This window comes from Jaculus jaculus, chromosome 1, assembly GCF_020740685.1.
Source record: "Jaculus jaculus isolate mJacJac1 chromosome 1, mJacJac1.mat.Y.cur, whole genome shotgun sequence".
NCBI classification, from domain to species: Eukaryota; Metazoa; Chordata; class Mammalia; order Rodentia; family Dipodidae; genus Jaculus; species Jaculus jaculus.
The window spans coordinates 35965878-35993735 of record NC_059102.1 but is presented as its reverse complement, the minus strand read 5'-3'; the positions used below and the strand labels follow the sequence as shown (position 1 = coordinate 35993735).

Genomic DNA, 27858 nt, shown 5'->3' with positions numbered 1-27858 from the left:
AGGAATGTGTGTGTATGCTTGTTTATCTAGGTATGGATACACACATACACACATGTGCTTGTGTACCAGAGGTCGATGTTGAATGTCTTCCTTAGTTGGTCTCCACCTGATATTTTGAGACAGGGTGTCTCACTGAACCTACAGCTCATCAATTTGGCTAGTTAGCTAAGTAGCCTTAGGGATCCTCCCATCTCTGCCTCCCAGTGGTAGGTTTACAGAGATGGACCACACCTGGCTTTTATGTGGGCTCAGGGTCTCATGCTTGCATAGTACGCACTTTATCCCCTAAGCCATCTCTCCAGCTCCCAATTTTTGTGAATCTAAGTATTTCTAAATTGAAATGAGGTAGCTCCTAAGAACACAGTCTTCCCACTCAAGTCCCTCTGATCATGTTCTCTGAGCTCTAAAGTTCCTGATTAAAAGCAGAGGTCAGTGATATTTCCCTTTCTCATTCTATTACCCTACAGATGGCTTGCAATCCGCCTGGAGTCCATTGGAAACCTGATCATCTTCTGTTCAGCCTTGCTTCTGGTTATATATAGGAATACCCTACGTGGGGACACTGTGGGCTTTGTTCTGTCCAATGCCCTCAATGTGAGTCTCAAGATTGGGGGCTTGATGAAATGAATGTACTTCTTCTTAAACTGAGTCTGGATCATACTGTGGAGCCCATGTCTTTTGTCACTTTCTGGTCCAGAGGCTAGGGGATAGCGGGTTCAAACTCTGCCTCCATCTTTACCCACAGACCCACCCCTCATCCTGCTTAAGTAAGCCCAGTGCCACTAGGACAAAAAGGGCATAGTCCTTAAGAATTAAGAAGGCAAAGCCAGGAGTAGTAGCACATGTCTTTAATCCCAGCACTCGGGAGGCAGAGGTAGGAGGATGGCCATGAGTTCAAGGACACCCTGAGACTACATAGTGAATTCCAGATCAGCCTGGGCTAGAGTGAGACCCTACCTCAAAAAAAAAAAAAAAATTAAGAAGGCAATTTTATATGTCCCCTTAATAATTTCTTATCCCTTTATCTTCTTGTTTATTCTAGCCAAAATAAATAATAAATTTCTTTTCCAGAATATAGCAGACATCACAAGAATTCTTTGGACAAAAAAGTCCTCCAAAGTTTGTTTTTGTTCTATCACAGAATATTTGATGTTACATGTAATAGAGTTGGACAAAACTATATAATGAATCTCACTGCAGCTTCCTCAGCATGATCAGGGGATAAATGCTGGCATTATTACTTCCTGGTACCTAAGACACTGGCAGACACGATAGTATATGGTCAATAAATGAGTCCTTTGATTATCTTTCATGGAATCTTTTTGGACTAATCTTTTAACCATATGCCTGCTTTACAGAGTGCTATGTGCATTAAAAATCAATGAGGCTCAATGTAGTCATGAGAAAGCACCCACCCACGTGGTCTGTTATTCACCATAGTCACTGGGTTCTTTGTGTCATTGCCCCTTCATTCCCCAGGAATGTCAAGGCAAACAGACAGGCCACCATTCTAATGAACTAAGTATTCAAGTATCAATGAATGCATGTGGTTCAACCTACATGGAGTTCTTACTCTCTGTCCGCACAATACTGTCCTCTGTGGTTGCCTTTCTCTAGCCACCGTTTACTCTGCAAAAACTTCTGTGCATGTGTGCAGACTCCTAATTCTTTTATATCTAAGTAATCCCTGGGTTTTAGATTAGCATAGAAGGATTATTACTGGTGACTAGATACATTTGTTAAATGGCGGGGCGGTAACTACGGTTCATTGGTATAAAAGAGGACGAGGGTCCATGTAGACGTCCCCACCTTGATGGCTAGAGTGTGATCAGGGAGAAAAAACAATATTTTTTAGATCTTTTCCTGTCCTGTGTCTTTTCTCATGTTCTTCCCCATCTGTAGAATGCTATCTACAATTCCCTCCACAAAGGGCATGAGGCTTACAGGCAGAAGACCTGAATTCTGGCCCTAGTCCACCTAGAGCCAGCCTCTCTAACTCTCCCTTTAAACCCTGATCTGTTCAAAGCTCAAAAGGCCTTTCATGTGAGCACTGCACAGCTGAGCCTTCAATTGTTATTGTCTAGCCATTCATTGCAACAGCCTCATTTCTCCCCTGAGGAAATAAGAATTTTCTTTCTTACACTCTTGTTTTTTTTTAACTTTGTTTTTCTGAGGTAGGGTCTCATTCTAGCTCAGGCTGACCTGGGATTCACTCTGTAGTCTCAGGGTAGCCTTGAACTCAGCAATCCTGCTGCCTCTGCCTCCAGAGTGCTGGGACTAAAGGTGTGGACATTCACAGTGCTGAATACAACAGAGTACACCCACAGCTGACCTCATGCAACTGAGGTACTTTCTGAGCCGAGATGATTTTCAGTCTTCTGGATTTTTTTCCCCCTCTGCAGATCACACAAACCTTAAACTGGCTAGTAAGGATGACATCAGAAGCAGAAACCAACATTGTGGCTATTGAGCGAATAAATGAGTACATAAATGTGGAAAATGAGGTAAGGAAGAGAAAGAAACTCAGGAGTCAAGTGCATGTAACTCTTATTTCATGCAACTCTTTTGAAAGAATGTCTTCATCATTTTTTAATATCTTGTGCACGTTCATAATATTGTTAGTAAGTTTCCTTTCCTCTAACTCAAAGGACTTAATTTCTTCAAGTTTAAGAATAAGAAATGGGGGGCGCAGTGGCACACACCTTTAATCCCAGCACTCAGGAGGCAGAGGTAGGAGGATTGCTGTGAGTTCAAGGCCACCCTGAGACTCCATAGTGAATTCTAGATCAACCTGGGCTAGAGTGAGACCCTACCTCAAAAAAAAAAAAAAAAAAAAAAAAAAGATTAAGAAGTGGTTTAGGAGGAGCTTGGTCTTAGAATAACCAATCTCACAGGATAGGATTTTGCTCATTTAAAAAGTTAGAAACCTTTTGGAAGAAAAAGTTCAGTCAGGTAATGGGAGACTGTTAGCCTTGTACTGTTTTGTGGCATGAATCCCATAACAAAAGTTTGGTTGAGCTGCTGTTGATCAATACTCCTCACCCTGTCTCCCACCAGGCACCCTGGGTGATGGATAAGAGACCTCCAGCCGATTGGCCCAGCAAGGGTGAGATCCAGTTTAGCGACTATCAGGTGCGGTACCGGCCTGAGCTGGACCTGGTGCTGAAAGGGATCACTTGTCACATCAAGAGTAGCGAGAAGGTAGGTGGCGAAAAGACATGTGTGGATACGAGGCCTTGCCCTCAGAGAATAGTTTGGCATAGGATGGAGGACAGCTGGACTTCAGGTGGGGGGAGAGGGTCAGGGCACTTCCTGGGCACTGGGGATATATAAGGACATAGCACCACTATTACAGGGCAGGATGTCCACAAGACATCTCCCGCCTCCCTGCCACCGGGTCAGGGTTCATTACTTATAAGGACACAGTGTGTGATGAGGAACCCAGGAAGGAAATGAGGGAGTGTCAGGCCTGGAGCAGGTACTGTTGAGAACAGAATTGTAGAGGGGTGTCCCTAAGGAGAAAATGTCCTACTTTTCTTCTTGCTCTTTGAAGTCAAGGTCCCTCCTTCCTTTTCAAGGATTTGAGAGTCATATGTAGAAAAATAAGTTTTAAAATTAATTAATAAACAATCGATCTGGTCAAGGAGGTCCAAATTGGGATTTTCTTCTCAGCGGGTGGCAAGCCTGACCACTTCTCTCTCCCTACTCTAAACAGCAACTTTTATTTGTTGTGTGTGCATGATGTATGCATGTGTGTGTGGATGTGCATGCCTGGTGCACATGTGGGCAGAAACAGAGGAGGACATAGGGTGCCTTCCTCTCTAGCTGCTCTGCTTTGTTTCCTTGAGATGGAGTCTCTCACTGAACGTGGAGCTGCTGGTTTTCCGTCCACCTGGCTGACCAGCAGGTCTCAGTGATCTTCCGGTGTGCCCTCCATGGTACCAGGGCTGCAGGCATGCATAGCCACTGTGCTTGGGAACAAACTCAGGCCCTCACGCCTGCTCAGCGAGTGCTCTTACCCACTGAGCCATCTCCCCAGCCCCGGACTTGTAAAAATAAGTGACGACTTTCAATAGTAATTATAACAACAACAGCAGCTAAGAAGGTCTGTCCATTTCTAGCAATCACCATGGTTCTCAGCAAGCAACAGTTGATAAGGTAGCATGGGCAAGTCATCTTTTTCTGACATCTGGGGAACTTTTTTTCTCTCACCCAAAGTAAAAGCCACTTAATATCTTAGTGACAAAGTGGCTAACCACTACCTTTTATACCTAAAGTTGTGACTGTTCAGACTAAATATTTTTCCCCAAGAATTCCGTGTTGAACTAATATACGATGAACTATATTCCCAGGTTGGTGTGGTGGGGAGGACTGGAGCTGGGAAGTCATCCCTCACAAACTGCCTCTTCAGAATCTTAGAGGCTACGGGTGGTCAGATCATCATTGATGGAATAGATATTGCTTCCATTGGGCTGCACGATCTACGAGGGAAACTAACTATCATCCCCCAGGTGAGTTCTAGAACTTGCTTTGGTGCACACAATTGGGAAGCTTGTTCTGCTGGAAAGATACTGCTATACATTCAGTTAGCCATGTCATTTCTGCAATCTACCCAGGTGTATTCAGTACTTTTCATGTTGCTATCTATGACCAGCACCTGACAATAAGCAACTTATGGGAGAAAGGATTTGTTTATTTGTGTGTGTGTGTGTGTGTGTGTGTGTGTGTGTGTGGCACGCATGTGCCCATGCATGCTCACCATGGTCTCTTATCCCTAGAAATAAATGCCGATCTGGCTTTGTGTGGTTGGCTGGAGAATTGAACCCTGGACTAGCAGGCTTTCAAATAAGCACCTTTTATTCTGAGCATGGTGGCACATGCCTTCCTAAGCACTCGGGAGGCAGAGGTAGGAGGATCACTGTGAGTTCGAGGCCACCCTGAGACTACATAGTGAATTCCAGGTCAGCCTGGACTAGACTGAGACCCTACCTCGAAAAACTAAGAAAAAGAAAAAAGAAATAAAGGCATCTTTTCAAGCAAGCCATCTCCCTAACACCCATGAAAGATTTTTGGCTTGTAGTTTACGGGATGTAGCTGAGCATGGCAGGGAAAGATATGGTGACCTGAGTGCAAGGCAGCTGATCCCATTGCATCCACAGTCTTGTCTTGTTTTTTTCTTTTCTTTTCTTTTTTTTTTTTTTTAAAGTAATGTCTCACTCAGGGCAACATGGAATTCACTGTGTAGTCTCAGGCAGGCCTTGAACTCATAACTATCCTCCTACCACTGCCTTACGAGTGCTAAGATTAAAGGCATGGACCACCAGGCTAGGCTTATTTTTCCTTTTTATTCAGTGCAGGACTCCAGCCCACTGACGATGCCATCCACATTTAGGATGGTCTTCCCATGTCAATTAACCCAGTCTAGAACTCACTCAAAACATGCTCAGGGTTTGTCGCGTAGGTATTTCTGGAGCTTGCCAAGGTGACAATCAGTATTAATCATCCCACCATAATTCCAGAGCTAATTCCCTGTGACTCATTTTTCCTGGAATTTTTTAAACATGTGACTGCTAGCATCACTTGACCACTAGGGGGCAGCGACACACCAGCAGGAACAGAGGATTATTTAGCATTTCTGCACCCAGTGTGGTTTGCAAGACCTTTGCAATTAGCATTAGCAGTTTTGCTGCTGAAGCTTGAAGCCATTAAGCTTTATATCCCCCATTTTATATGGTTAAAAGATAGAGGAGGGAATTTGCTGCAGGTTTCTACCAGCAAGCTGAATGCTTAGTGTATCAGCAAGAAAGATCTGCCTTTGGTTAGCTCTCTGGATGCTACCAAACAAGGATTGCCATAGAGGCTGCTCCTCTCTCAAGAAGTATAGACCTATTCCTTCTCACCTCACCATGGTGAGGTTTGGGGGGGGAGCGAGGGCGGAGGTAGGGATTGTTCTCAGAGTCTACTCTCTGCCCATCTCTCTACCTTACATGCCAGGAGTTTTTGTTGGGGAGAAGGGATATTCCTCTCATCTTCTAAATAATGCTGTGGAAAACACAACAGCGCATGGTGAATCTCAGAGTGAAACAAAAGCAGCAACAAGCCAAGGGCTTCTGCCCATCCCGTGCTCAGCCTTGAGCTGGCAGCCACTCCTGGGCACCGGGGGCTTGTAGAAACTCAAGCACAAGCAGCTTCCTGCCTAAGGAGTCTATCTCAGGCCACCCCTGCCCACTTTCTCCTGGCTACAAGAATGGCTGGGTCCTGTGCTGACATTACCCCAACAGCTCCCTCATCCCTTGATTTTCAGGACCCCATCCTGTTCTCTGGAAGCCTGAGGATGAATTTAGACCCTTTCAACAACTACTCTGATGAAGAGCTCTGGAATGCCCTGGAATTGGCTCACCTCAAATCCTTTGTGGCGGGCCTACAACATGGCTTGTCCTATGAAGTGGCAGAGGGTGGCGATAACCTGAGGTAACGTCTCATAACCTACTTCCCCACCCACTCACCGCCGGCAGTGATACGAGGCGGAGGGGCTGCTCCTCGCGCACTTTGCACTGGCTGACGTCTGGCACCGTGGAAGACCCACTATACAAATCTACTGCCTGATGTATGAAATGAGCCCACTGGGTAGAGCATATGGTAAAACAGCACAGAAGTGCTTGGAAACTTGAAAAACGTTGCTAGTAAGCGTGCCCTTCATGTGCCATTGCAGCCATGTGAGCTTACAAATGCCACTGTTGTGGAGAATCATAGAAAATGGAGATCCCCACCTTAGCTGTGCACAGCGGTAATCCTAATGCCTGGGTCAGCCGATTCCTATGGCATGAGGCCTAGACTGGGCATGGGGACGTGAAGACCCTCATAAGCGGGGAGGTGCGTCCTAGTTTGAGAACCTAAATCTAGAGGGCATGAAGAGGATAATGGCTGTCTGCAAAGTGCTTGGGCGTTGTAAAAGCAGCTTAACTCGACACAAAGACTCTGTCTGCTTTGATAGTTCTGACCTTTTCAAAATCATTTTTATGGCCTGACACTTTACTTCTGACCTTCGCTATATGCCCTTGACTTGTTATCCTAACATTTTTCACAGTAACAGTTTGGGTTTTCCTTCCACATACTGAAGTTCTGCCCTCAGTGCCTGCTGCTGGCACATAGCTCCCACTCCTGCCCGAGGGCCCTGAGTCATCAGGCAGTGAGCAGGCGATAGCAGTCAGAACTCAGGGTGGGAGGGCAGCGCCGGGGGGAAACTGCGGGCTGGCCACTCTCACTTCACTCGGGAGCTTTGGATGAACCCAGAGTCTCGGGCTCTAGTTCTGCTCATCTGACTCTCCATTGTAATAAGAGTCCAGGTTTGTGTGCATGCTGCAGCTTAAGGAACACTGTCTAGAGCACAGGTTCCTACCTAGACTGGGGAATCACGCTGCCCCTCAGTGCAGCTGAATCCAGGACCCTGGTGACTTCACCTGGGATGAGGTGGGGGGCTGTTGTATGAGCGCCATCAGACTTGCTTTCCCTCAGCACCAGACTTAGGAACTAGCAGAACTCAAAGAGGTCTTTAGCCTGATGTAAAAGACCATTCACGCATTCAGTCAACAAGTATGTATTAACACCTGTTATGTGCCAGACACTGGAGATCCAGGGGCAAACAACACACACAGACCCTAACTTCCAAGGATGAGCCATATAATGGAGGGGATGACCTGCTGGAGTAAAGGCCAGTGCTGCTGCTATTGCAGAGGGAACGTGTGGGGCATGATGACAGGTGTCACTTCTTAGTTTACAGGATTAAAAACCACATTATCCTTCTCTGGATCATGCTAGGAGACACTTAACTGGTATTATCACTGCCTTGATTTCAAACCTGCCTTTTAGACCTACTTTAAGGGATTGAAAAACTATATATATGTATCTATCTGTCAGTTGATCAATCAATAGATAGATACAGACATATAAAGAAAAACAGCTTAAATATCTGTGGTAACTGATCAGTAAATGAGCACGGAGAGAGTGGCTGAAAGCTGACATGGCACCTTGGCATAGCTCGTCACTATAAAGTCCACTTGACCCAGGCAGGAGTTTGGTACAGCCAAGTGCATAGTTCTGCAGCATGTCTGAAGTTACATTATAAACAGATACTGGGAGTTCATTTTGGGTGACTTCTCATCTCCTGCAGAAATGCTCTTAAAGAGAGTTATAGAACTTAGTCTAGCCACCCTCTGTTTAGATGGTCCCTAATGACCACAGCAGGGAAGAGTCATGAGCAAATTCCCAAATATTCCCTCTACATCATTTCCCAAAGCTTCTTCATGTAAGTAAGAGGTCCAGCTTCATTATAGGCTTTTACCAAATTAAAGCTATTTGCATTTTACAAGTACATTTGAATTCCATATACATTGCATTTCACACCAAGACATCATGGGCATTAGATAGCTTTGTCTCTAATCAAGTCAGAAAGCTTTGAACAAATAATTAGGCTTGAGACTAGAATTACACATTCAAATAATGAGTGGATTTGCTAAAGCCAGAAAGAACTGCCACAGGGGCACCCCAGCGCAGTGCCACCCAATATTAATGCCATTAGGTCAAATACTGCTGCAATAAACTTGGCAGTGTTCATGTTATTTGGAATTGTGGCTTTTACTGTGGCCAGATGCAAAGTACCATCCCTGGCTGGCGTGTTGATTTTCAAACTTGTTTAAACATGAAGATTGCCTGAGGTGCTTATTAAAAGTGCACATTTCTAAAAACAAAAAGGGGGGGGTATTTTTAGTTGCTCTCCATTTTGACCGAGCAGAGTGAGACCAGAAACATGAACTTTTCATTAAGTACCCATGGTGAACGTTGATAAATATTGCCCATATGATTATGAAGGCTGAGCTAGTGCTTTGGGGATAGGAGTTTTGAAAGTGTGATCTGCAACCTGAACGGGCCTCAGCCCCAGGGCTGTCCTGAGTCCTCTGGGCCCCTAATGCACGGCCTATTTGTCCTCTTGGCTGCAGCATAGGGCAGAGGCAGCTCCTATGCCTGGGCAGGGCGGTGCTTCGGAAGTCCAAGATCCTGATCCTGGATGAGGCCACTGCCGCGGTGGACCTGGAGACAGATCACCTCATCCAGACGACCATCCGAAATGAGTTCTCCCAGAGCACGGTCATCACCATCGCCCACAGGCTGCACACCATCATGGACAGCGACAAGTGAGTGAGGGGCTGAGCGTCCGGGTCAGCAGTCACGATGCCAGCTATGAACTGCTTCACAGCAGAAAGGTTATTGCCATCATTTGACTGATGGAACAGAGGCCTAGAGATTTCAAGGAAGTTGGCCAGGATTGTGTATCATGTGATTAAAAGTTCACAGGGGGCTGGAGAGATGGCTTAGCGGTTAAGCACTTGCTTATGAAGCCTAAGGACCCCGGTTCAAGGCTCGATTCTCCAGGACCCATGTTAGCCAGATGTACAAGGGGGTGCACGCATCTGGAGTTCGTTTGCAGTGGCTGGAGGCCCTGGCGCGCCCATTCTTTCTCTCTCTATCTGCCTCTTTCTCTCTCTGTTGCTCTCAAAATAAACGAAAAAAAAAAAATTAAAAAAAAAAAAAGTTCACAGGGCCAGGGGTAAAACGCAATGATCATTTGCAGCTGAGTATGAGAAGATGGAAGCTCGGGCCACACATGTGGAGCTGTGGACATCGACTTTCCCAACTACACGAGCCCCAGCCATTCCTTCAGATTCTGCACACCGTGGAGGTCAGCGACCTGAGAGAACTGTTTGAGGAGGAAGGCTCCCCTTTAAACCAAGCCGCCCAGAGCGATGTGTAACTTCCACATTGCACTACGCCTTCCCTCCTCCCTTCGGGTCTACGCATGCAGGTCATCTGCGCTGATGCACACGGCCGTGGGTCACTCATTTTCATGGCTTTGCAGCCTGGAATGACGATGCTACAACTGAGTCCTGGTGACTCTTATAAATGCCAAGATTTTATATGCCACTTCCTAAGGCTTTTCTTTCCTCTTTGCTGCAGGATAATGGTCCTAGACAACGGCAGGATCGTAGAGTATGGCAGTCCTGAAGAACTGCTGGCCAAATCTGGCCTCTTCTATTCCATGGCCAAAGAAGCTGGCATTGAGAATGTGAACAACACAGCTCTGTAGCAGCAAGTCCCACGGGGAAGAGGACGTTCCGTATTTACATTTGTGTGTGTGACTATGTTATAGGTGAGAAGCTGGGCTTAAAATACACTTTTTCTTTTTGAGATGGGTCTCACTAGGGTACTCAAGCTGGCTTCAAACTCTGAGGATCATTTTTTAAAATCCTCATAAATTCACTAAGAAAATGCATATTACTGGGTCCTTTTCTCAGTTGCCCCATCCTTGCCAACTACCTGTCTCAGATATAACCATTTTCCTGAATTTCATAATTATTCCTTTGTCATTTTAGGTTTGCTACCTTTGTATATTTAAACAATATATGTCATTTTATCTTATGTAATCACCTTGTATCTGTCCTTTTATGACTCCATTCTTTTGTTTGATAATATATTTGAGCTCCATCCATGTTGAAACAAATAGTGAGGTCCATTCATTTCACCATTCTTCTATAGATGCTGTTGTATAAATATATTACAATTTATCCACTTAATCATTGTTGGTGAACTATTTCAAGTTTTTCTTTCCTATTATGAACACTACTACTATGAACATTCTGGCTCACATCTCCTGGAGCACACGTGTAAGTTTCTCTAAAATGTAATTCAGAAGTGGAGAGTGTGTATATGTTTACATACACATATGAGGTAGTGCCAATTTTGTTTTGTCCTTTTAAAATATTTTATTCTTATTTATTTATTTATTTGACAGAGAAAGAGGGAGTGAGGGAGAGAGAGAGACAGAGAATGTGCACATCAGGGCCTCCAGCCACTGCAAATGAACTCCAGACACATGTGCCCCCTTGTGCAGCTGGCTAACGTGGGTTCTGGGGAATCGAACCTGGGTCTTTTGGCTTTGCAGGCAAACACCTTAACTGCTAAGCCATCCCTCCAGCCCTTGTTTTGTCCTTTTTAAAAAATATTTTTAAATAGTCTTATGTGTTTATTTGAGAGAAACAAAGAAATAGTTAGAGAGAGAGAGAAAATGAGTGTGAGCACACCAGGGCCTCCAGCCACTGCAAACAAACTCCAGATGCATGTGCCACTTTGTGCATCTGGCTTTACATGGGTACTGGGGAATTGAACTCAGGCCATCAGGCTTTGCAAGCAAGTGCCCTTAACCAATGAGCCATCTCTCTAGCCCTCTTTTTAAATAATTTTCATTTTCTTATATGAGAGCTGAGAAGGAGGGAGGGAGAGAGAGAGAGAGAAAGAAAGAGGAGATGGGCATGCCAGGGCCTCCTACCACTGGAAGGGAAATCCAGATGCTTGTGCCACTTTGTGTATCTGGCTTTAAGTGGGTATTGGGGATTTGAACTCAGGTTGTCTGGCTTTTCAAGCAAGTGCTTTAACCACTGAGCAATATCCCAGCCTATTTTTTGTTTTTCAAGTGGATCAAAGATATATTTTTAATATTTCATTTATTATATATATTTTATACACACACACACACACACATATAGAAAGAGAGAGAGAGAGAGAACAGGCCTCTAGCCATTGCAAATGAATTCCTGACACATGTGCCACCTTGTGCATCTGGCTTACATGGGTCCTGGGTAGTCAAACCTGGGTCCTTAGGCTTCACAGGCAAGTGCCTTAACCACTAAGCCATCTCTCCAGCACTTTTGTTTGTTTTTGTTTTCTTGAGGTAGGTTCTCAGTACAGCCCAAGCTGGCCTGTAATTCACTAAGTAGTTTCAGGCTGGCCTTAAACTCATGGTGATCCTCCTACCTCTGACTCCAAGTTCTGGAATTCCATGGCTGACTGTGTTTATTTTTTTCGTAATATTTTATTCATTTATTTGAGAGCGACAATAAGAGAGAAAGAGGCAGAGAAAAAGAGAGAGAAAGGGCACGCCAGGGCTTCCAGCCACTGCAAACGAACTCCAGATGCATGCACCCCCTTGTGCATCTAGCTTACATGGGTCCTGGGGAGTTGAGCCTCGAACCTGGGTCCTAAGGCTTCACAGGCAAGTGCTTAACCACTAAGCCATCTCTCCAGCCCCCTGTGTTTGTTTTTTGAGGCAGGGTCTCACTCTAGCTCAGGCTTAGCTGAAACTCACCCTGTAGTCCCATGCTGGCCTCAAACTCAGCCATCCTTCTACCTCAGCCTGCCAAGTACTAGGGTTAAAGGTATGTGCAACCTCATCTGGTGGTTTAGGGTTGTTTGTTTTCAAAGGGAATGCCAATTTAAACATTGAATATGAATTAATATTAATATAAATAATAATTTGTATTTCCCTGGCTAATATTGAGGATAAAGTTTCATATGTTTCTGGGGCACCTTAGAATTATTATTATTTTTTTTTTGAGGTAGGGTCTCTTGCCCAGGCTGACCTGTAATTCACTATGTAGTCTCAGGGTGGCCTCAAACTCATAGAGATCCTCCTAGCTTTGTCTCCTGAGTGTGGGGACTAAAAGCGTGTGACCACCACACCCAGCTTTGTTGTTTGTTTTTGTGCATCTGGCTTTATGTGGGTACAGGGAAATCAAACCTGGGTCATTTGGCTTGCTGGCAAGCGCCTTAACCACTCCAGCCCCCTGTTGTTTATTTTTGGGGGCAGAGTCTCACTCTAGCCCAAACTGATCTGGAACTCACTCTGTAGCCCCAGGCTGACCTCAGTCTTAAAATGATCCTGCCCTCTTGCCTCATCGTTCCACCTGCTGGGAGTAAAGGAATCAGCCACTACGCAGAGCTCAGTTTCTTATTATACCATTTGTTTTTCAATGTTGTTATCTTATGGTTCTAATACCTGGATTATTTTCTATCTATTGTTTTATCCCTGGCGTTTTTATTTCCTTCTGTGTGTTCTGAGTTTTTGCTGTCAGCATCTGGGAACACTCTTATTTGAGGCCTGAGCTATGAGACAGAGGTTCTCACTAAATCTGGAGCTGACATTTTTAGTCGGTCTGGTTGACCAGCAATTCTCCTGCCTCCACCTCCCCTCACAATAGGTAAGCATGGCCATGCCAGGCTTTTTTTAATGCCAGGCTTTTTACATGGGTGCTGGGGATGGAATTCAAGACCTCACGCTTGCATGCTACGTGCTCATGTGTTGAGCCCTCTCCCCAGCCCCGGGTGCGACCTCCTCAATACTCAGGCTTATCACAGGAGTCTGTATGGGTCTCATGTTTGGCTCTTTCTCTTGCCTTGGCATCCTGTATTATCAACAAAAAGAGACCGAGATCTCGTTTTGGAAGCCTGTCTAGCTTTCCCCCTCCAACTTTCCTGGGCTTTTGTGTCATTTGTTTGGGGGATCATTGCATTACTTACTTCAATTTCAAGGGTGTAGTCATAAAATTTTTGATCTCTCTCTCCAGCATTTCAGGGACCACGGAGATGGCTCAGTCAGTAAACTGCTTGGGCACCTGGACTGAGTACAGTCCCCAGCATGCACGTCAAAGCTGGGTAGGGCAATATGTGCCTGACATCTACTTCCAGCCTCCACACACATGATACAACATACATGTGCACTACACACATCTGAACGTGAAAATATGCATGCACACCACACAAACACACATATGCAAGAAAAAAAAGGAGACATCTCTGTATCTTGATCCAAGCAGCATTCCACTGTTTAGGGAAGTACTCAGGGCATTGAACACCCTAAAGGAATGGTACGTGCCTGTTACCTGCTGCCCCAACATAAGAGCTCTCATCTTCCCTCTAGAAGGTGTCCAGTTCAGATGATAAAATTGTGTAGCTTTCCTGCACATGTCACCATGAATTAGGTTCTGAATCAGCCTGGATGACAGTTGACCAAGTTGTGTAAATATTGACATGTTGGCTAAGGGGGTTATTCAAGTTGGATCCCTCCCTAATGCTGCAAAGTAGATCTGGTACATTGTAAATATCCTGTAATGGTTGGCTGCTTTGCAAGCAAAGTTTTGAAATGTATACCTGCCTGCATGAAGTGTGGCTCCTATGAACTGCAGGTCAGTGTATATTAATTTGAGATTCCATTGCTTATAAAACACCCATTGTCATATATAACCAAAAAAGAACACCGCCAATTAAACTTTGGCATGCCTTGCTTATAAGACAGATTTTAGAATTAAGATAATATAGTAGTGTGCCTCTGACATTCTTTTGGAAGTAACTTGTGTCCTTTATCTCTGCTATTGATCTTTGCTTCTTTTTTCCTGTGGTTCCCAATCTTTAATGTTCTTTTAATACAGTGTTATCATCACCATCATCAGCAACACCCTTATCTCTGTTTTTAAACATTTTATTATTTATTTATTTGAGAGAGAGAGAGAGAAATGGGCATGCCAGGGCCTCCAGCCACTGCAAATGAACTCCAGACGTGTGTGCCCCTTTGTGCATCTGGTTAACATGGGTCCTGGGAAATCGAACCTGAGTCCTTTGGCTTTGCAGGCAAATGCCTTAACAGCTAAGCCATCTCTCCAGTCCCTTATCTCTTTTTCTGAGCTCAATTTCTTTGTCACTCTCACTTGTTTTTCCTGACCATTATTTCAAATAATAGTGCCGTTCTTTTAAATTTCCTTCATTATCTTCTTTGTAAACACATTCCATACACATACATTTTCTTATCGGCTTCTTTAAAAAAGCATCTAGACCTAGGGCATTGGGAGAAGCAAAAGGAGCATTGGAAAACAGAACCGTTTTTACCTGCTGAGAGCCAACTGTAGCTACCAAGAAATTCTCAGAGAGAGAGAGAGAGAGCATCAAGGAGGGAAGTGGAGAGCTGCTACCGTTTCACTTTGTCCCCAGACAAAATGGAACTGGACTTCCAGCACCAGCGAGCCCTGTTTATTCAGCCTCTACTAAATGTCTGGCACTGCCCAGTGATTGTTTAATATAAATTAAAACCTGTATTAAAAAACACTGCGCTCCATTAAAATTCTTCTCACAAGTTTTATTTCAGCAAATTAATTTCAGGTTCAAATTTTAGCTAGCTAGTGAGAACTATACATTCTTCCAAAACACCTTTCTGTCTTCTCGGGTCTTTCTGCCTCTTTCTGTGTTCTATCTTCTTCTGAGCACACTGAATTGGCGCTGTAGAATAAAGGTGCCTTGGCTATTGTAGTCATCTCCAAGTTGCTGGGATGAACTTCCAAACAGACATAGTTTATGGGAGGAAGGGATTTATTGCAAACTTACAGATCCAGGGAAAGTTCTGGAAGAAGCTGCTTACTTCCATTCACTCAGGCAGAGAGAGAACAAGCAAACACCCACACCAACAGACAGCACAAACCCTGGCAGAGCTCAAAACCGCTCTCTCTACACTTCTGGCCTGGAATCAGATCCATCGCCAGTGACGCATCCCCTGTAGCAGGAACCTGCCTGCTGGGGGCTGAAGCCGTAAACTCAGTTTTTTAATATTTTATTTATTTACTTACGAGGGGGGGGGGAGAGGGAAAGAGGGGGAAATATGGGTACATCAGGCATCTTGCCACTGCCAACAAACCCCAGATGCTTGCTCCACCTTGTGAATCTGGCTTTTTATGGGCACTGAGGAATTGAACCCAGGCTGTCAGGCTTTGCAAGCAAGCACCTTTAATGGCTGAGCCAGCTGTCCAATCCTGTAAACTCAATTTTAACAAAACATCTGAGACTATGGGGTCATACATTCAAACTGCCATAGCCATTATCAAGCTATTGTCTCGCTTTCAAATCTATCCTTCTAGGTTCTGCTTTGTAAAGCTGGGGCTGAGGCCCAAATGCCATCTCTGCATTGCCTTCTACTCCTTCCAGGTTCTAGCAACAGGGGGCGCTGAAGGGCCACCAGACAGGGGCAGAGCAGAGTTTCTTCCCACCCATCAGAATCACTGTGGCTGGGTGTCTGGAGCAACAGTCTCTTCAGCCAATAGCTCTTTCGACAGTCACAGAATTGGTGCCATCATGTCTTTCAGAGACACCCACCCCAGAGGAGCAGCACCCCTTCTGCAGAAGCCATAAAGCCCAAGCAAACAAAGTCATTCTGTACTGAGACACTGGCACAGATGAGTACACCAACCAGGCCTATGGTTTTTGCAGGCTAACTGTGTACAGGTGGTTTTGGAAACATCGTATGAAGAGACGTATTGCATTTAGGCAACACAGTGAGAAACACATACTGATCAGGATTTATTTGAAAATGAACAAACGATATTCTATAAACCTTGATATTTCAGCTGCTGCAGTTAAAATTCATTAGTAAAGACCAGATTTGGCTGTGAAACATGAGTGTAGTCCTCCACGTAAACACTGAACATTGTTTTTTGAAAGGCTTCATATTGTTTAAAAATGTAGAGGGTAAGAAAGGTGGCTTAATGGTTAAGGGGCATGCTTGTGAAGCCTATGGGCCCAGGTTCATTTCCCCAGGTCCCATGTAAGCCAGATGTACATGGTGGCACATACATCTAGAGTTCATTTGCAGTAGCTAGAGGCCCTGGCATGCCCATTTTCTTTCTTTCTCTCTCTCTCCCTCTCTTTATCTAATAAATAAAAATAAATCTTTAAAAAATGCATAAGGGGAAAGCTATAAAAGTCCTTCAAAGAATCAACTAAAAAGAACTCCATTTTTATAGATTTCCCTTTTACTTCTTATGTGAGTAATTATTATGCTGTGGAATTTAATTCTTATAGTATATAAAAAAATAATCATTTAGAAAAGAAGTAGAAAAAGAGGGATAAAAATGTATGCTAGGGGCTGGAGAGATGGCTTAGCGGTGAAGGCATTTGCCTGCAGAGCCTAATGACCTGGGTTTGATTCTCTGGTACCTATATAAAGCCAGATGAACAAAGTGGCACATGTATCTGGAGTCCCTTTGTAGTGGCTGGAGGCTCTGGCGCACCCATTCTCTCAGTCTGTCTCTCATCTAGCTCTCTCTGCTTGCAACTAAATAAATAAAATTATAAAAAATAAAAATGTATGGTAGCCAGTATTTTTTTGTGGTATTATAAATATAAAAATAGAGGTTTTAGAAGAAAAAAAAAACTACTTTCAGTTAACTTGGCCTGGTGAACAGCTCTTTCTTCAACTCTTGGCAGTCAAGGCTTTGGTCACCATATGCATCTGTTTGTTCTTGCAGCAGCCATCTCTGGGACATTCCCTTCTTCTTAAGCTTATACAACTGGCTCTTTGGGAGATGCATGGCTTGTATCCATGCAGAGATCACTGAGTTGTTCACTAGACATTCTGTTACCTCTGACCACACAAGTCTCTCTTGCTCATCTGCAGAAAAATTGTGGTCTGGTTTGTTAGGACTTGGTCCCAATTATCTTTCTATTTGACATGTTTCTCAGTGCCAATTAGTTAACCAATTAGTTTGGCTGCTTTTTTTTTCTCCTTCCTTAAAAATGTCATCATCATTGGGCTTCTGCATGAGAAGGAAAATACTTAGTAGCAGAGGCCAGTAAGTTAAAAAGGAGATACAAAAGGAAGAGAAAGGAAGGGAGGAGGGTACTTAATAGGTTGGTATTGTATATATGTAAGTACAATGATTGAGATGGGGAGGTAATATGATGAAGAATGGAATTTCAAAGGGGAAAGTGTGTGTGGGGGGAGGTATTACCATGGGATATTTTTTATAATTATGGAAAATGTTAATAAAAATTGTGAAAAGAAAAAAAAAGAAGAAGAAATGTCATCATCAGAGCTGCAGGGATGGCTTAACAGTTAAGGTGTTTGCCTGCAAAGCCAAAGAACACTGGTTCGATTCCCCAGGACCCACGTAAGCCAGATGCACAAGGGGGCGCACATGTCTGGAGTTTGTTTGCAATGGCTGGAGACCCTGGTGTGCCCATTCTCTCTCTCTCCCTTTCTCTGTCAAATAAATAAATAAATAAAAATTTACAACAAATGTCGTCATCAGAATCTTTATTTTAGCTGGACCTAGAATAGGGGTTTGGCCCAAGGCTTAAATCTGGCACACTCCTGTGTTTATAAATGAAAATTTGTCACCCTTCCAAGGCTCAGGGAACATTGTGACAAAGGGAGCAGAAAGAATGTAAGAGCCAGATGGGGAGGAGACCGTGGATGCCGTCTTTCAGGCATGAAATGGCTGTCGTATTAATGGTCTCATCGTGACTGTCATTGCCTGCACAAGACCTGTACAATATTGGGCCATCCACGTTCTGTCATAGATGGTGGAGGAGGGCATAAGGCTCCCACCCCTCCCCTGAGGAATTATTGATAATGGTTGCTGGGGCGGGGGGGGGGGATTTTCTTTAATGTTGTAGCCACTGGTAAGTTGCGTGTGCTCTGGTAAGTAAATCTCACCCATGCTCCTGCTGGCAACCCTAACTGAACCCAGGGGGGCACACACACACACACAACCAACACAGAAGAGACAGCTTGAGCAGAAGAGGTTCAGTAGGAGAGGGATGTGGGGGAAACAAGTGAAGGCAACTGGAGGGGACTATAATTAAACTGCCTGTGCATATGTATAAAATTGTCAATAAATAAAATTTAAAAATAAACTTTTCATTGAAAGTTTTCATTGAAAACTTCATTTCTATATTATCCACTCCTGTTTTCATGTTACAATGCAGAATTGAGTCACAGCATGTCATGTGGTCCCATACTCTAAAATATATACTTATCTGAATCCTTATAAAAAACACCTCCAGAATCATGTTTCCATTATCAAGTGATTTGCTTCAAAAATACCATGTGACTTCATACTTATGATAGAATAATCAGTCATCAAAAGTGCCCACTTTCTAATCCTTGGAACCCATGAATATGTTACAGTCCATTACAGAAGGATTTTGCTAATGTGACTAAGTTAAGAGTTTTGAGATGTCCTAGTTTATTCAGATGAGCCCAGTGTAACCCCAGGATCCTTATAAAAGAGAGCCAAGTGCTGGGTCATGGCTCAGTGTGGAGCATTTGCCTAGCACGTGTGAGGTCTGGGTTTGATCCTTAGTCTCTCCCCTGACACCCCACATACAAAACAGTGAAAAAAGCCAGGAGTTCAGAGTTAGAGAGAAAGTGATCTTGAGCACAGATGTGGGGAGAGTTGAAGATGGGTTGGAAGGAGGAGTGAAGTGCAAGCTAAGGAACTCAGAACAGGTAAGGAAATAGATTTTCCTCTTGGAATCTCTATAAGGAACAAGTTCTCCCCTCACCTTGGCTTTAGCCCAGTGATACTGATTTTGGACTCATCATTTCTGGTTGTTTTTTTTTTTTTTCTGGGTCGTTTTATTTGACAATGTATTATTTATTTATTTAGAGAGGAAGAGTGAGAGGCAGAGAGGGTGGGGAGAGAGAGAGAATGGGTGTGGTGGTTTGATTCAGGTGTCCCCCATAAACTTAAGTGTTCTGAATGCTAGGTTCCCAGCTGATGGAGATTTGGGAATTAATGCTTCCTGGAGGGAGTGTATTATTGGGGGCAGGCTTATGGGCTTTATAGCCAGTTTCCCCATGCCAGTGTTTGGCACACCCTCCTGTTGCTGTGGTCCATCTTATGTTGGCCAGGGGCTGATGTCCACCCTCTGCTCATGCCATCGTTTTCCCCTGCCATCGTGAAGCTTCCCCTCGAGCCTGTAAGCCAAAAAAAACCTCTTTTTCCCAGAAGCTGCTTGCTCTTGGTTGGGTGATTTCTACCAGCAATGTGAACCGGACTGCAACAATGGGCATGTCAGAATCTCATTGCAAATGAACTCCAGACACATGTGCCAATTTGTGCAACCCGCTTTACGTAGGTACTGGGTCTTTTGCTTTGTAGGCAAGTGCCTTAACCCATTTGTATTTATTTTTTTTTTGAGGTAGGGTCTCACTGTAGCCCAGACTGACCTGAATTCAGTATGTAGTTTCAGGATGGCCTTGAACTCATGGTGATTCTTCTACCTCTGCCTCCTGAGTGCTGGGATTAAAGGTGTGCACCACCATGCCCAGCGTGTTTTTTTTTTTTTAAAAAATATTTATTTATTTAGAGAGAGAAGGCATGCCAGAGCCTTTTGTGGCTGCAAATTAACTCCAGATACATGAAACACTTTGTGCATCTGTCTTTATGTATGTATTGGTGAATTGATCCTGGGTTGGCAGGCTTTGCAAGCAAGCACCTTTAACCACAGAGCCATCTCCCCAGCCCATATTTGTGTTTTTAAATTTTTTTTTAATTTGAAAAAGAGAACATGCCAGGGCCTTTAGCCACTATAAACTCCAGACACATGTGCCACCTTGTGCATCTGGCTTTACATGGATACTAGGGAATTTAATCTGGATCCTTTGGCTTTGCCGGCAAGTGCCTTAACTGCTAAGCCATCTCGTCAGCCCTGTATTTGTGTTTTAAACCAGTTTTTGTTAATCTGTTAAATAAGAGGAAACTAATAATGGTAATCCCAAGTAGCTCTGGTAAAAATGACATTATTTTTTCCAACTGAAGAGAGCTTAATGACAATCCTTAACCACATCAAATTCTGCTATAGTTGGAATTAGTAAGTATTCTGCTGCCTTTTAATCCTAACTAAAAGTTGATTTCAAAACTCACTTCCTCAATTTTGTATTCTTTACAAGGTATTTCTTCTTTTTTAGTTTCAAATCTTTTACCCAAATCAGTTAAGAACTCTGAGGCTGGAGAGATGGCTCAGCTGTTAAAGCTGTTAAGGAACTCATTTGCAAAGCCTATAAGCCTGGGTTAAATTTCCCAACACCTGCCAGGCACGGTGGTGCACACCTATAATCTTAGCATCAGGGAAGCTGAGGCAGGAGGAGCACTGTTAGAGGTCATATAGTGAACTTGAGACTACATAGTGAATTCCAGATCAGCCTGGGCTAGACTGAGACCACACCTTGGGGAAAAAAAATTCAACACCCACATAAAGCTGGATGCAAAGTGGTGCATGTATTTAAAATCTCCATACATATAATACAACTAATTAATTTCTTAAGAAAGAACTTTAGGACTGGAGAGATGGCTTAGCGGTTAAGGCACTTACCTGTGAAGCCTAAGAACCCAGAACCCAGGTAAGCCAGATGCATTTGGTGGCATATGCATCTGGAGTTTGTTTGCAGACTCCAAAGGTCCTGGTGCACCCATTCTCTTTCTTTCTCATGGATACTTCGTGTAAGAATGGGGTCGGGGGTGTGGGGGATGATAGTAACCATCAATAACCAGGATCTGGGTGGTAGTCTTCATTCGGGACTGCATTTCTGGGGTTTCCCCTTATACCTCTAACCATAGTAGAAACATCAAGATTTGACATACTAAACGTCATACTGGGCATGAGGCCATATTTAAGCCCTATGTATCTGTCAATTATTTCCTGCTGGATGGTGTGCCGACACTCGGTGTCTTCCTGCTTTCCTCAGGCTGACCTGGGGCTGCATGGTCCTGAGCTCCTGGCCATTAGGATCACTGTTATCCCCCTAGCAAAGATGGGCAGACATGGTGCCTTGATGAACCTTAGTGTCTGCTGTGGCATCTGGGCATTCTCCCATTAATCACCCATGCTGCAGGTAGGCCTGGAGGGTCTCCCTGGCACTGGGTTTTACTGAACTGGGCCTGGAGTCTTTTTTTTTTTTTCTCTTTCTTTCTTGAGGCAGGGTCTTGCTCTAGCCCAGGCTGACCCGGAATTCACTATGTAGCCTCAGGGTGGCCTTGAACTCATGGTGATCTGCCTACCTCTGCCTCCCAAGTGCTTTGATTAAAGATGAGAGCCACCACAGCCGGCTCTATTTACCTTTTTTTTGGCATGTACACTCACGCGCGCGTGTGTAAGCTCCCACACACCAGTACAGGTGTGGCGGTCAGAGAACAACTTTCACCTCACTCGAGGCAGGGTCACTGTTCATTGCTCCTTTCTTCAGGCTAATCTACCAGCGTCTGGAAAACCTTGTTTCCACCTCCCATGTCCCTGTTGGTGTGCTGAGATTACAGAAGTCTGCTACCTGCTTTAACAAGGCCTGAGGATCTGATCCTGCATATTCATGCTTGCACAGATAGTGCCTATCCACTAAGTCATTTCCCTGGGCCTTCATTTCCTCATCTTCTCCCACATACACGGTCTCTGCCTCATACAGTTCTGCCTGGGGTTGGCAGAGTGGCAGCTAATATACAACTGCCTTTCTCGGTTTACCTTCTTGAGTCTTATAGTCCAGGCTGACTGGGAAATTACTATGTAGCCCAGACTAGCCTTCAACTTTGGTAATCCTCTAGCCTTGGCATCCTGAATACTGGAATTATAGCCAACAGGTTTTATTTCTATGCTGTGCCCAGGAGCTGTAATCTGTATGCTGGTTTCCTTGGCTTGTGTGAGGGCATCTTCACTCATGGAGAATGTTCACATACACAGTTCTGTGGGATATGAAGCTGCAAAGTCCTGTTTTAACATTCAGTCCTTCCTTGTAACCCCATGAGATGGAGTTACCATCTCTGCGTCAGAAGAAACTGAGGCATATGTTGGGTAGTTTCCAATCACACAATTACAGACTATCAGAAGCCAGACAGTAGGGCTGGAGAACAGGTGTGAAGACAGCTAGAACGCCCACAGCCCCACGTTTAAGTTCACGGTCCACCAGAAGTCTGACGTATGGCTTGGGCAGCTCAGAATGTCCTTAGACCATTTTCCTAGTCACAAAAGCAGGCCTGGATGACTCAAGAGCTTTTGTTGCCTGGGCTGCCTGAGCAACCTCGTGTCTATCCCATGCTAGTGATGGATTCACTGTCCTCACGCTGCCTCCTTCCCTGAACCACTAGTGTGTCCCTGTTGGCGCGTTAGGATTTCAGTTGGAGAGTTCCGCTCTACTGTTCTACACAGTACAACATGGCTTGGAATAGTCGCCTGCAGCACAGGTGTTTTAAGAATGCCAAAACTGCTAAGATGTGCGACAGGATCAATTTCTGCCCTGCATTTTTTCAGTCAGACTTTCTCATTCTCTGAGAATGTGGCGTCACTGAGTTGCCAAGAAGGCACCTTCTAAAAACCAAGAAGAGTGCTCAGGTTCACTGTGGAAGGAAGTCAAGAAAATACACCCTGAGCCGGGCGTGGTGGCGCACGCCTTTAATCCCAGCACTCGGGAGGCAGAGGTAGGAGGATCGCCAAGAGTTCGAGGCCACCCTGAGATGACAGAGTTAATTCCAGGTCAGCCTGAGCCAGAGTGAGACCCTACCTCGAAAAACCAAAAAAAAAAAGAAAATACACCCTGGCCACCAGAAATTCTTTTATTTATAAAATAGCTACTTAAAATAAACATCTCTAAATATAAACACTTCACAAGAGACCCTGACCAGCGATGGAGACATCCATGGGTGTCTCCTGATTCACCAGGATTTTAAGGCGTGTGCGTTGGAGGAGCAGGGGTGGTAAGGCTGGTCTTAATTCCCTTTCTGAAGAGACAAAATTCATAGTTTCCCATTTCAAGGTAAGCTTCATATCTAGGGAAAATCTGAAGCACAGGATTAGCAAGTACCTTCCTGTACTGGAAAGAAGATCTCATGAGGCACTTTAGAATGTTTGGCTTTGAAGACCGTCTTGGAAGCATGAAGTTAGACGTGAGACACAAAACCCCACTTCTAAGTCTAAGCCACATGGGTTATGTACTGGGCATCTGTGAATGTAACCAGATGGCAGCAGTGTGCTGGGATGGAGAGGGCATCCAGTCTTCCTACAGACTTGACTTTCGATCCGTGCAGAAGAAGTACTTTCAATGGCTGGAGCACTAAGTCTATCAGCTCGTGAATACAAGGAGAGAGGGTCAGAAGACATCACACAGAGACAGTATAAGGTGGGAAGGAGCAGGTGGCTGTGTCTAACACGGGGAAGAGAACCTTTCAGATGCAGGGCCAAAGGAAAACGAAGACCCTAACCACTTAGCAAAAGAAAGCAGTTGGAATAAATAAGATTGGTATTTTAGAAACTGTAGGAATTAGGGGTGACTATGTGTTAGAGAAAAGGTGTGCTGAACACTGGAGGTGTCTTGGAAGCTTTGACACACTAGGCTTGGCGCAATCTTGACAAAATCCTTGCCACATGACAGATCTTAGAGGACTCCCAAAGCTGTGGTGTTCTCTTCATCTATGTTGATTTCTGATCCGTTGATCACAGAGCATGAGAGCATAGCTTCCTGCACACACACAGCACTGGTCTTCTGACTGGAAATTTCTCATTTCCAAAGGCTGACTCCAGAACTTGCCTCTCTTCTTATGGTCACTGAATCATTTGTGAGCCCACTTCAAAATTCTAGAAACCCTAGTGAGCACTAAGGTTTATAACCCAATTGAGAACAAAGCTTATCTTGCATTCCATGTTACAGATAAGCAATGCAGCAGGGCCTGTGTCTAGGAGCAGGCGACTGGCAGCCCACCAGAACCTTTCAGAAGACTGAAAGTGAAGGCACGGTCGGTCGGGTAGAGGCAGCCTGGGCTCAGGTGTACTCAGTCTTGCGGATATAGTTGGATGGGACGTAGCCCTTCTTCCCATTAACTTCAGCTAACCACCACTCTGTATTCCCTGTAACATCTTTGAACTCAAGGATCTTGAGTCTCTGATTGGCTGACACACTTAACTCATTTGGGTTTCGTGCCTTGAAGGTGTAGACAGCAAAATAGACCTGTGTGACAGAAAGAGAGTTATGAACTGCTGTCCAAAAGAACTTTGCAAACCAATGAAGCTGATTGGTATGAACTGTTTAGCTACTAAGCACTTGAAATATGGCTAGGAACTCTAAGAACTGAATTTCTAATCTTATTTAATTTTAACAAAAGTTTACATAGCCACATATGGTGCAGTATTCCAGAATCAACAGGGAAGATTATAAGAAAACCAAAATTAGTTGGGTGTGGTGGTACACTCTTGTTATCCCAGCACTCAAGAGGCAGAGGCAGAAGGATTGCCACAAGTTCAAGGGTAGTCTGGTCTACATAGTGAGACTCTGACTCAAAACACAACACCCCAAAGTTCTTACCTTTTAATTGTTCCAGAGCTAACTTAAATAGGAACAAGAACCTGTGGTCAATATGGAAGATGGACGAACTATGAGGGTACCCCTCCCATACTCCAATTCTATATCTCATCCATAAATTCTGAATTAGGGTTGGGGTCATAACTCAAGGTACTTGTTTAACATGCCCCAAAACCTTCATTCTATCCCTAGAACTGGAAAGAAAAACCCTGAAATACACAACTAATCTCAAAGCAAGAAAAAACTATCTCTAGGCACTGCAAAAAAAGATACAATGCACAGTGAGGGTGCTCAGTGCTAAGAGAAAACACGAGGCCCATGGGGCAAGATGTGTACCCAAGAGCTAGTGCCTTAGGGGCAGGTCAGTTCAGGAGTGGACAAGGCTTTACTGAGTTCCCTATTCAAAGCAGGATCTAAGAAAGGCCCATTTTCCCTGTCCATTCATCTAGAAAAACTGTCCACTTGAGCCCAGAACTAGACTGTCTCTTCTAGGCTACAGGTAGAAAGAGAGAAGCACCAGAAGAAGTGAGCAAGAACCACACTCGACTGTGGCACAAATTGTAGAACTGAGAGACTAGGTGAAAACTGGCCTTTGGAGTCCAGACTCCAGCAGAGCTAACACCTTCACAATGCAGGCCACACCTGGGCCTCTCAGCCTGAGCTCAATGGGTAGAGTTCTTGCCTAGCATGCAGAAGGCCCTGGGTTCACTCTCCAGCACCATACAAGCTGGGAATGGCAGTACAGGTTCTTATCCCATGGAGCAGGAGGATCAGTGGCTACTTATCAAGTTTGAGGCTAGCCTAGGCTACACGCAAACAAATATCCGAAAAAACAACAGGTGCATCAGAGACAGCAGCTGTGAACCTAAAAGTGGCTTTAAAATATGTGGGTCAGGCCGGGCGTGGTGGTGCAGGCCTTTAATCCCAGCACTTGGGAGGCAGAGGTAGGAGGATCGCTGCGAGTCTGAGGTCAGCCTGGGGCTACTGAGTGAGTTCCAGGTCAAATACTTCAGCAGCATAAATACTAAAACTGGAACAATACAGAGAAGATTAGCATGGCCCCTTTGCAAGGATGACATGCCAAGTCATGAATTCCAGGTCAGCCTGGGCTAGACCAAGACCCTATCTTGAGAAACCAAAAAATGAAAATTAAAAATAATAGAATATGTGGATCCACAAGACAGGAGCAGGTTATTACAAACACAGAACAGGACACACACGTGGTAAAGTGACGAAAAATCTAAACAGGTGGGTTAAACGGCAGCCTTCATGTGAAAGAGGAACTGGTAAACTGAGGAAGTTTCCTCCTGACACCTTTAAACGCCCAGTGAGAGCAAGAAGGACTCAGGAGGTGTCCCCGGAGCTGGTACTCAGAAGGCACAGGGCTGCTCCCCAGCACAGCAGGGGGTTTCCAGAGTGCAATGCGGAATCCTTGGCCTGAGCTCCAGAGCACAGCCAGGGCTCGGGCAAGCTTCTGCCTTGCCCTCTCCTGCGCGCACTGCACGCCTTCTGGCACACTAGCAGGCACACCTACCTGGCTGCCTTCTGCCTCACTACTCCCTGCATCCTTGCTCTTGTCTTCTGGAGCCTGGGTGGTTCTCGTACTTCCTTTTATGAAGTCACTGCCTTGCCCATTTCGCCCTGGTACAGAGTGACCGACCACCTCTGGGTGCCTGGAGCTTCGGGAGCAGCCCCTCGGGGCGGCAGCTAGTTGGCTTAAATCTTTGGCCCCATCTGCAAGGTCCCCGGGCCTTGGCTGGCAAGTGGAGTCTGTGTCTAAGGAGGCCCTGGATGGCCCACTCTCTGTACTCCCCAGAGTTCCTTGGTCACATTCTTTTAGTGAAGATGCATCTTGAGGCTGCTTTGAGGAAGGTGCTGTGGTGAAGGACACAGCCATGCTGTTGGGGCTGAAGGTCAAGGCACTGTTGCTGTTCTGCCGAGGGAACCTTGGCGAGGAAGTGCTGTGCTCTGACTCGGTGGAGGAGAGGCTGCCCACGGAGGCGTCGGAGTGGCTGCGCCGGGGATTATAGGGCTTCAGGAAGGAGCTATACACGAACCCTTTGGTAACTGCAGAAGGAAAGAGCAACACCTTTAGTTTGTAGCAGAGGGAGGGAGTAAGGAATGAACTGGAAAAGTAAGAATTAAAAGCGAGGTCAAAAGTATGAGAGAAAATAAAATGCCTAATGACAAAACAAATTGCAACATCTAGTCCCAGAACACAACTGCATGGAAAGAGGCATAGACCTCTGGTTACCTGCCAGTTCATTCTTGTTACCAGCTCATGATGGAAGAATGATAAAGGAGGCTGTGGACAATAGCGAAGGCAGTAATAAAAACCATGTTTCTTTAAAAACAAACACAGAAGCCAGACATGGCGGCTCGGGCTGGCAAATGACATACTCAGGAGGCCAAGGGAAGAGGATTGTTGCAAGTTCAAGGTCAGCCTGGATACAGAGGCTGTCTCAAAAAAAAAAAAATAATCATATTTGGAAATGGGCATATGAAGAAAATAGGACTCAGCTGAGTAAATGTGGTAAAGGGGGAGTTTAAGACTATCCTTGCATTGAGGAGTCCCTCAGGCCACTTGTCCCTGTCCCCCTTCACACTGGAATCTGTTGGTCAGAGAATGCAGCCAAGTAGGAACTTGTCTAAGTTCTAACCTAAGGCCTATGTACACTGTGTGTTCACCTTAACAAACTGCCTAAGATATGACAGAAGGCCTCATCTAGACGTAGGAACCATAAACATTTTTGTGCACCAGGAGAAATTTGGAAAGTATAGACCCCTGCCATGTAACCTCCATGAGAACAAGAGCCATCTCCCTCATGATTTTTCACATGTAGGTGTGTGCTCGTGTGTATGTGTGT

At 44.8% G+C, this 27858-nt stretch overlaps 2 protein-coding genes and 1 non-coding gene across 10 annotated transcripts in view; 2 read left to right on the top strand and 1 right to left on the bottom strand.

The window, feature by feature from the left end:
• Positions 1 to 10628, top strand: part of Abcc2 (ATP binding cassette subfamily C member 2) — an 84233-nt gene extending 73605 nt beyond the window's left edge. For both annotated transcript variants that reach the window (XM_045156078.1, XM_012951524.2), the window contains exons 26-32: positions 468 to 594; positions 2403 to 2504; positions 3058 to 3201; positions 4353 to 4511; positions 6305 to 6471; positions 8997 to 9191; positions 10012 to 10628. In XM_045156078.1, the coding sequence (XP_045012013.1) occupies positions 468 to 594; positions 2403 to 2504; positions 3058 to 3201; positions 4353 to 4511; positions 6305 to 6471; positions 8997 to 9191; positions 10012 to 10141 (1024 nt within the window). In that variant the 3' untranslated portion in view covers positions 10142 to 10628. The remainder of the gene's footprint in view (positions 1 to 467; positions 595 to 2402; positions 2505 to 3057; positions 3202 to 4352; positions 4512 to 6304; positions 6472 to 8996; positions 9192 to 10011) is intronic.
• Positions 10629 to 23238: 12610 nt separating this feature from the next.
• Positions 23239 to 27858, bottom strand: part of LOC101608951 (dynamin binding protein) — a 133225-nt gene continuing 128605 nt past the window's right edge. For all 7 annotated transcript variants that reach the window (XM_045152050.1, XM_045152056.1, XM_045152062.1 and 4 more), the window contains 2 exons: positions 26526 to 27058; positions 23239 to 24640 (listed from right to left, as the gene is read on the bottom strand). In XM_045152050.1, coding sequence (XP_045007985.1) covers positions 24455 to 24640; positions 26526 to 27058 — 719 coding nt within the window. In that variant the 3' untranslated portion in view covers positions 23239 to 24454. The remainder of the gene's footprint in view (positions 24641 to 26525; positions 27059 to 27858) is intronic.
• On the top strand, positions 25996 to 26098 carry LOC123458273. Its single transcript, XR_006635566.1, has one exon. It is a non-coding gene; the product is annotated as a U6 spliceosomal RNA (small nuclear RNA).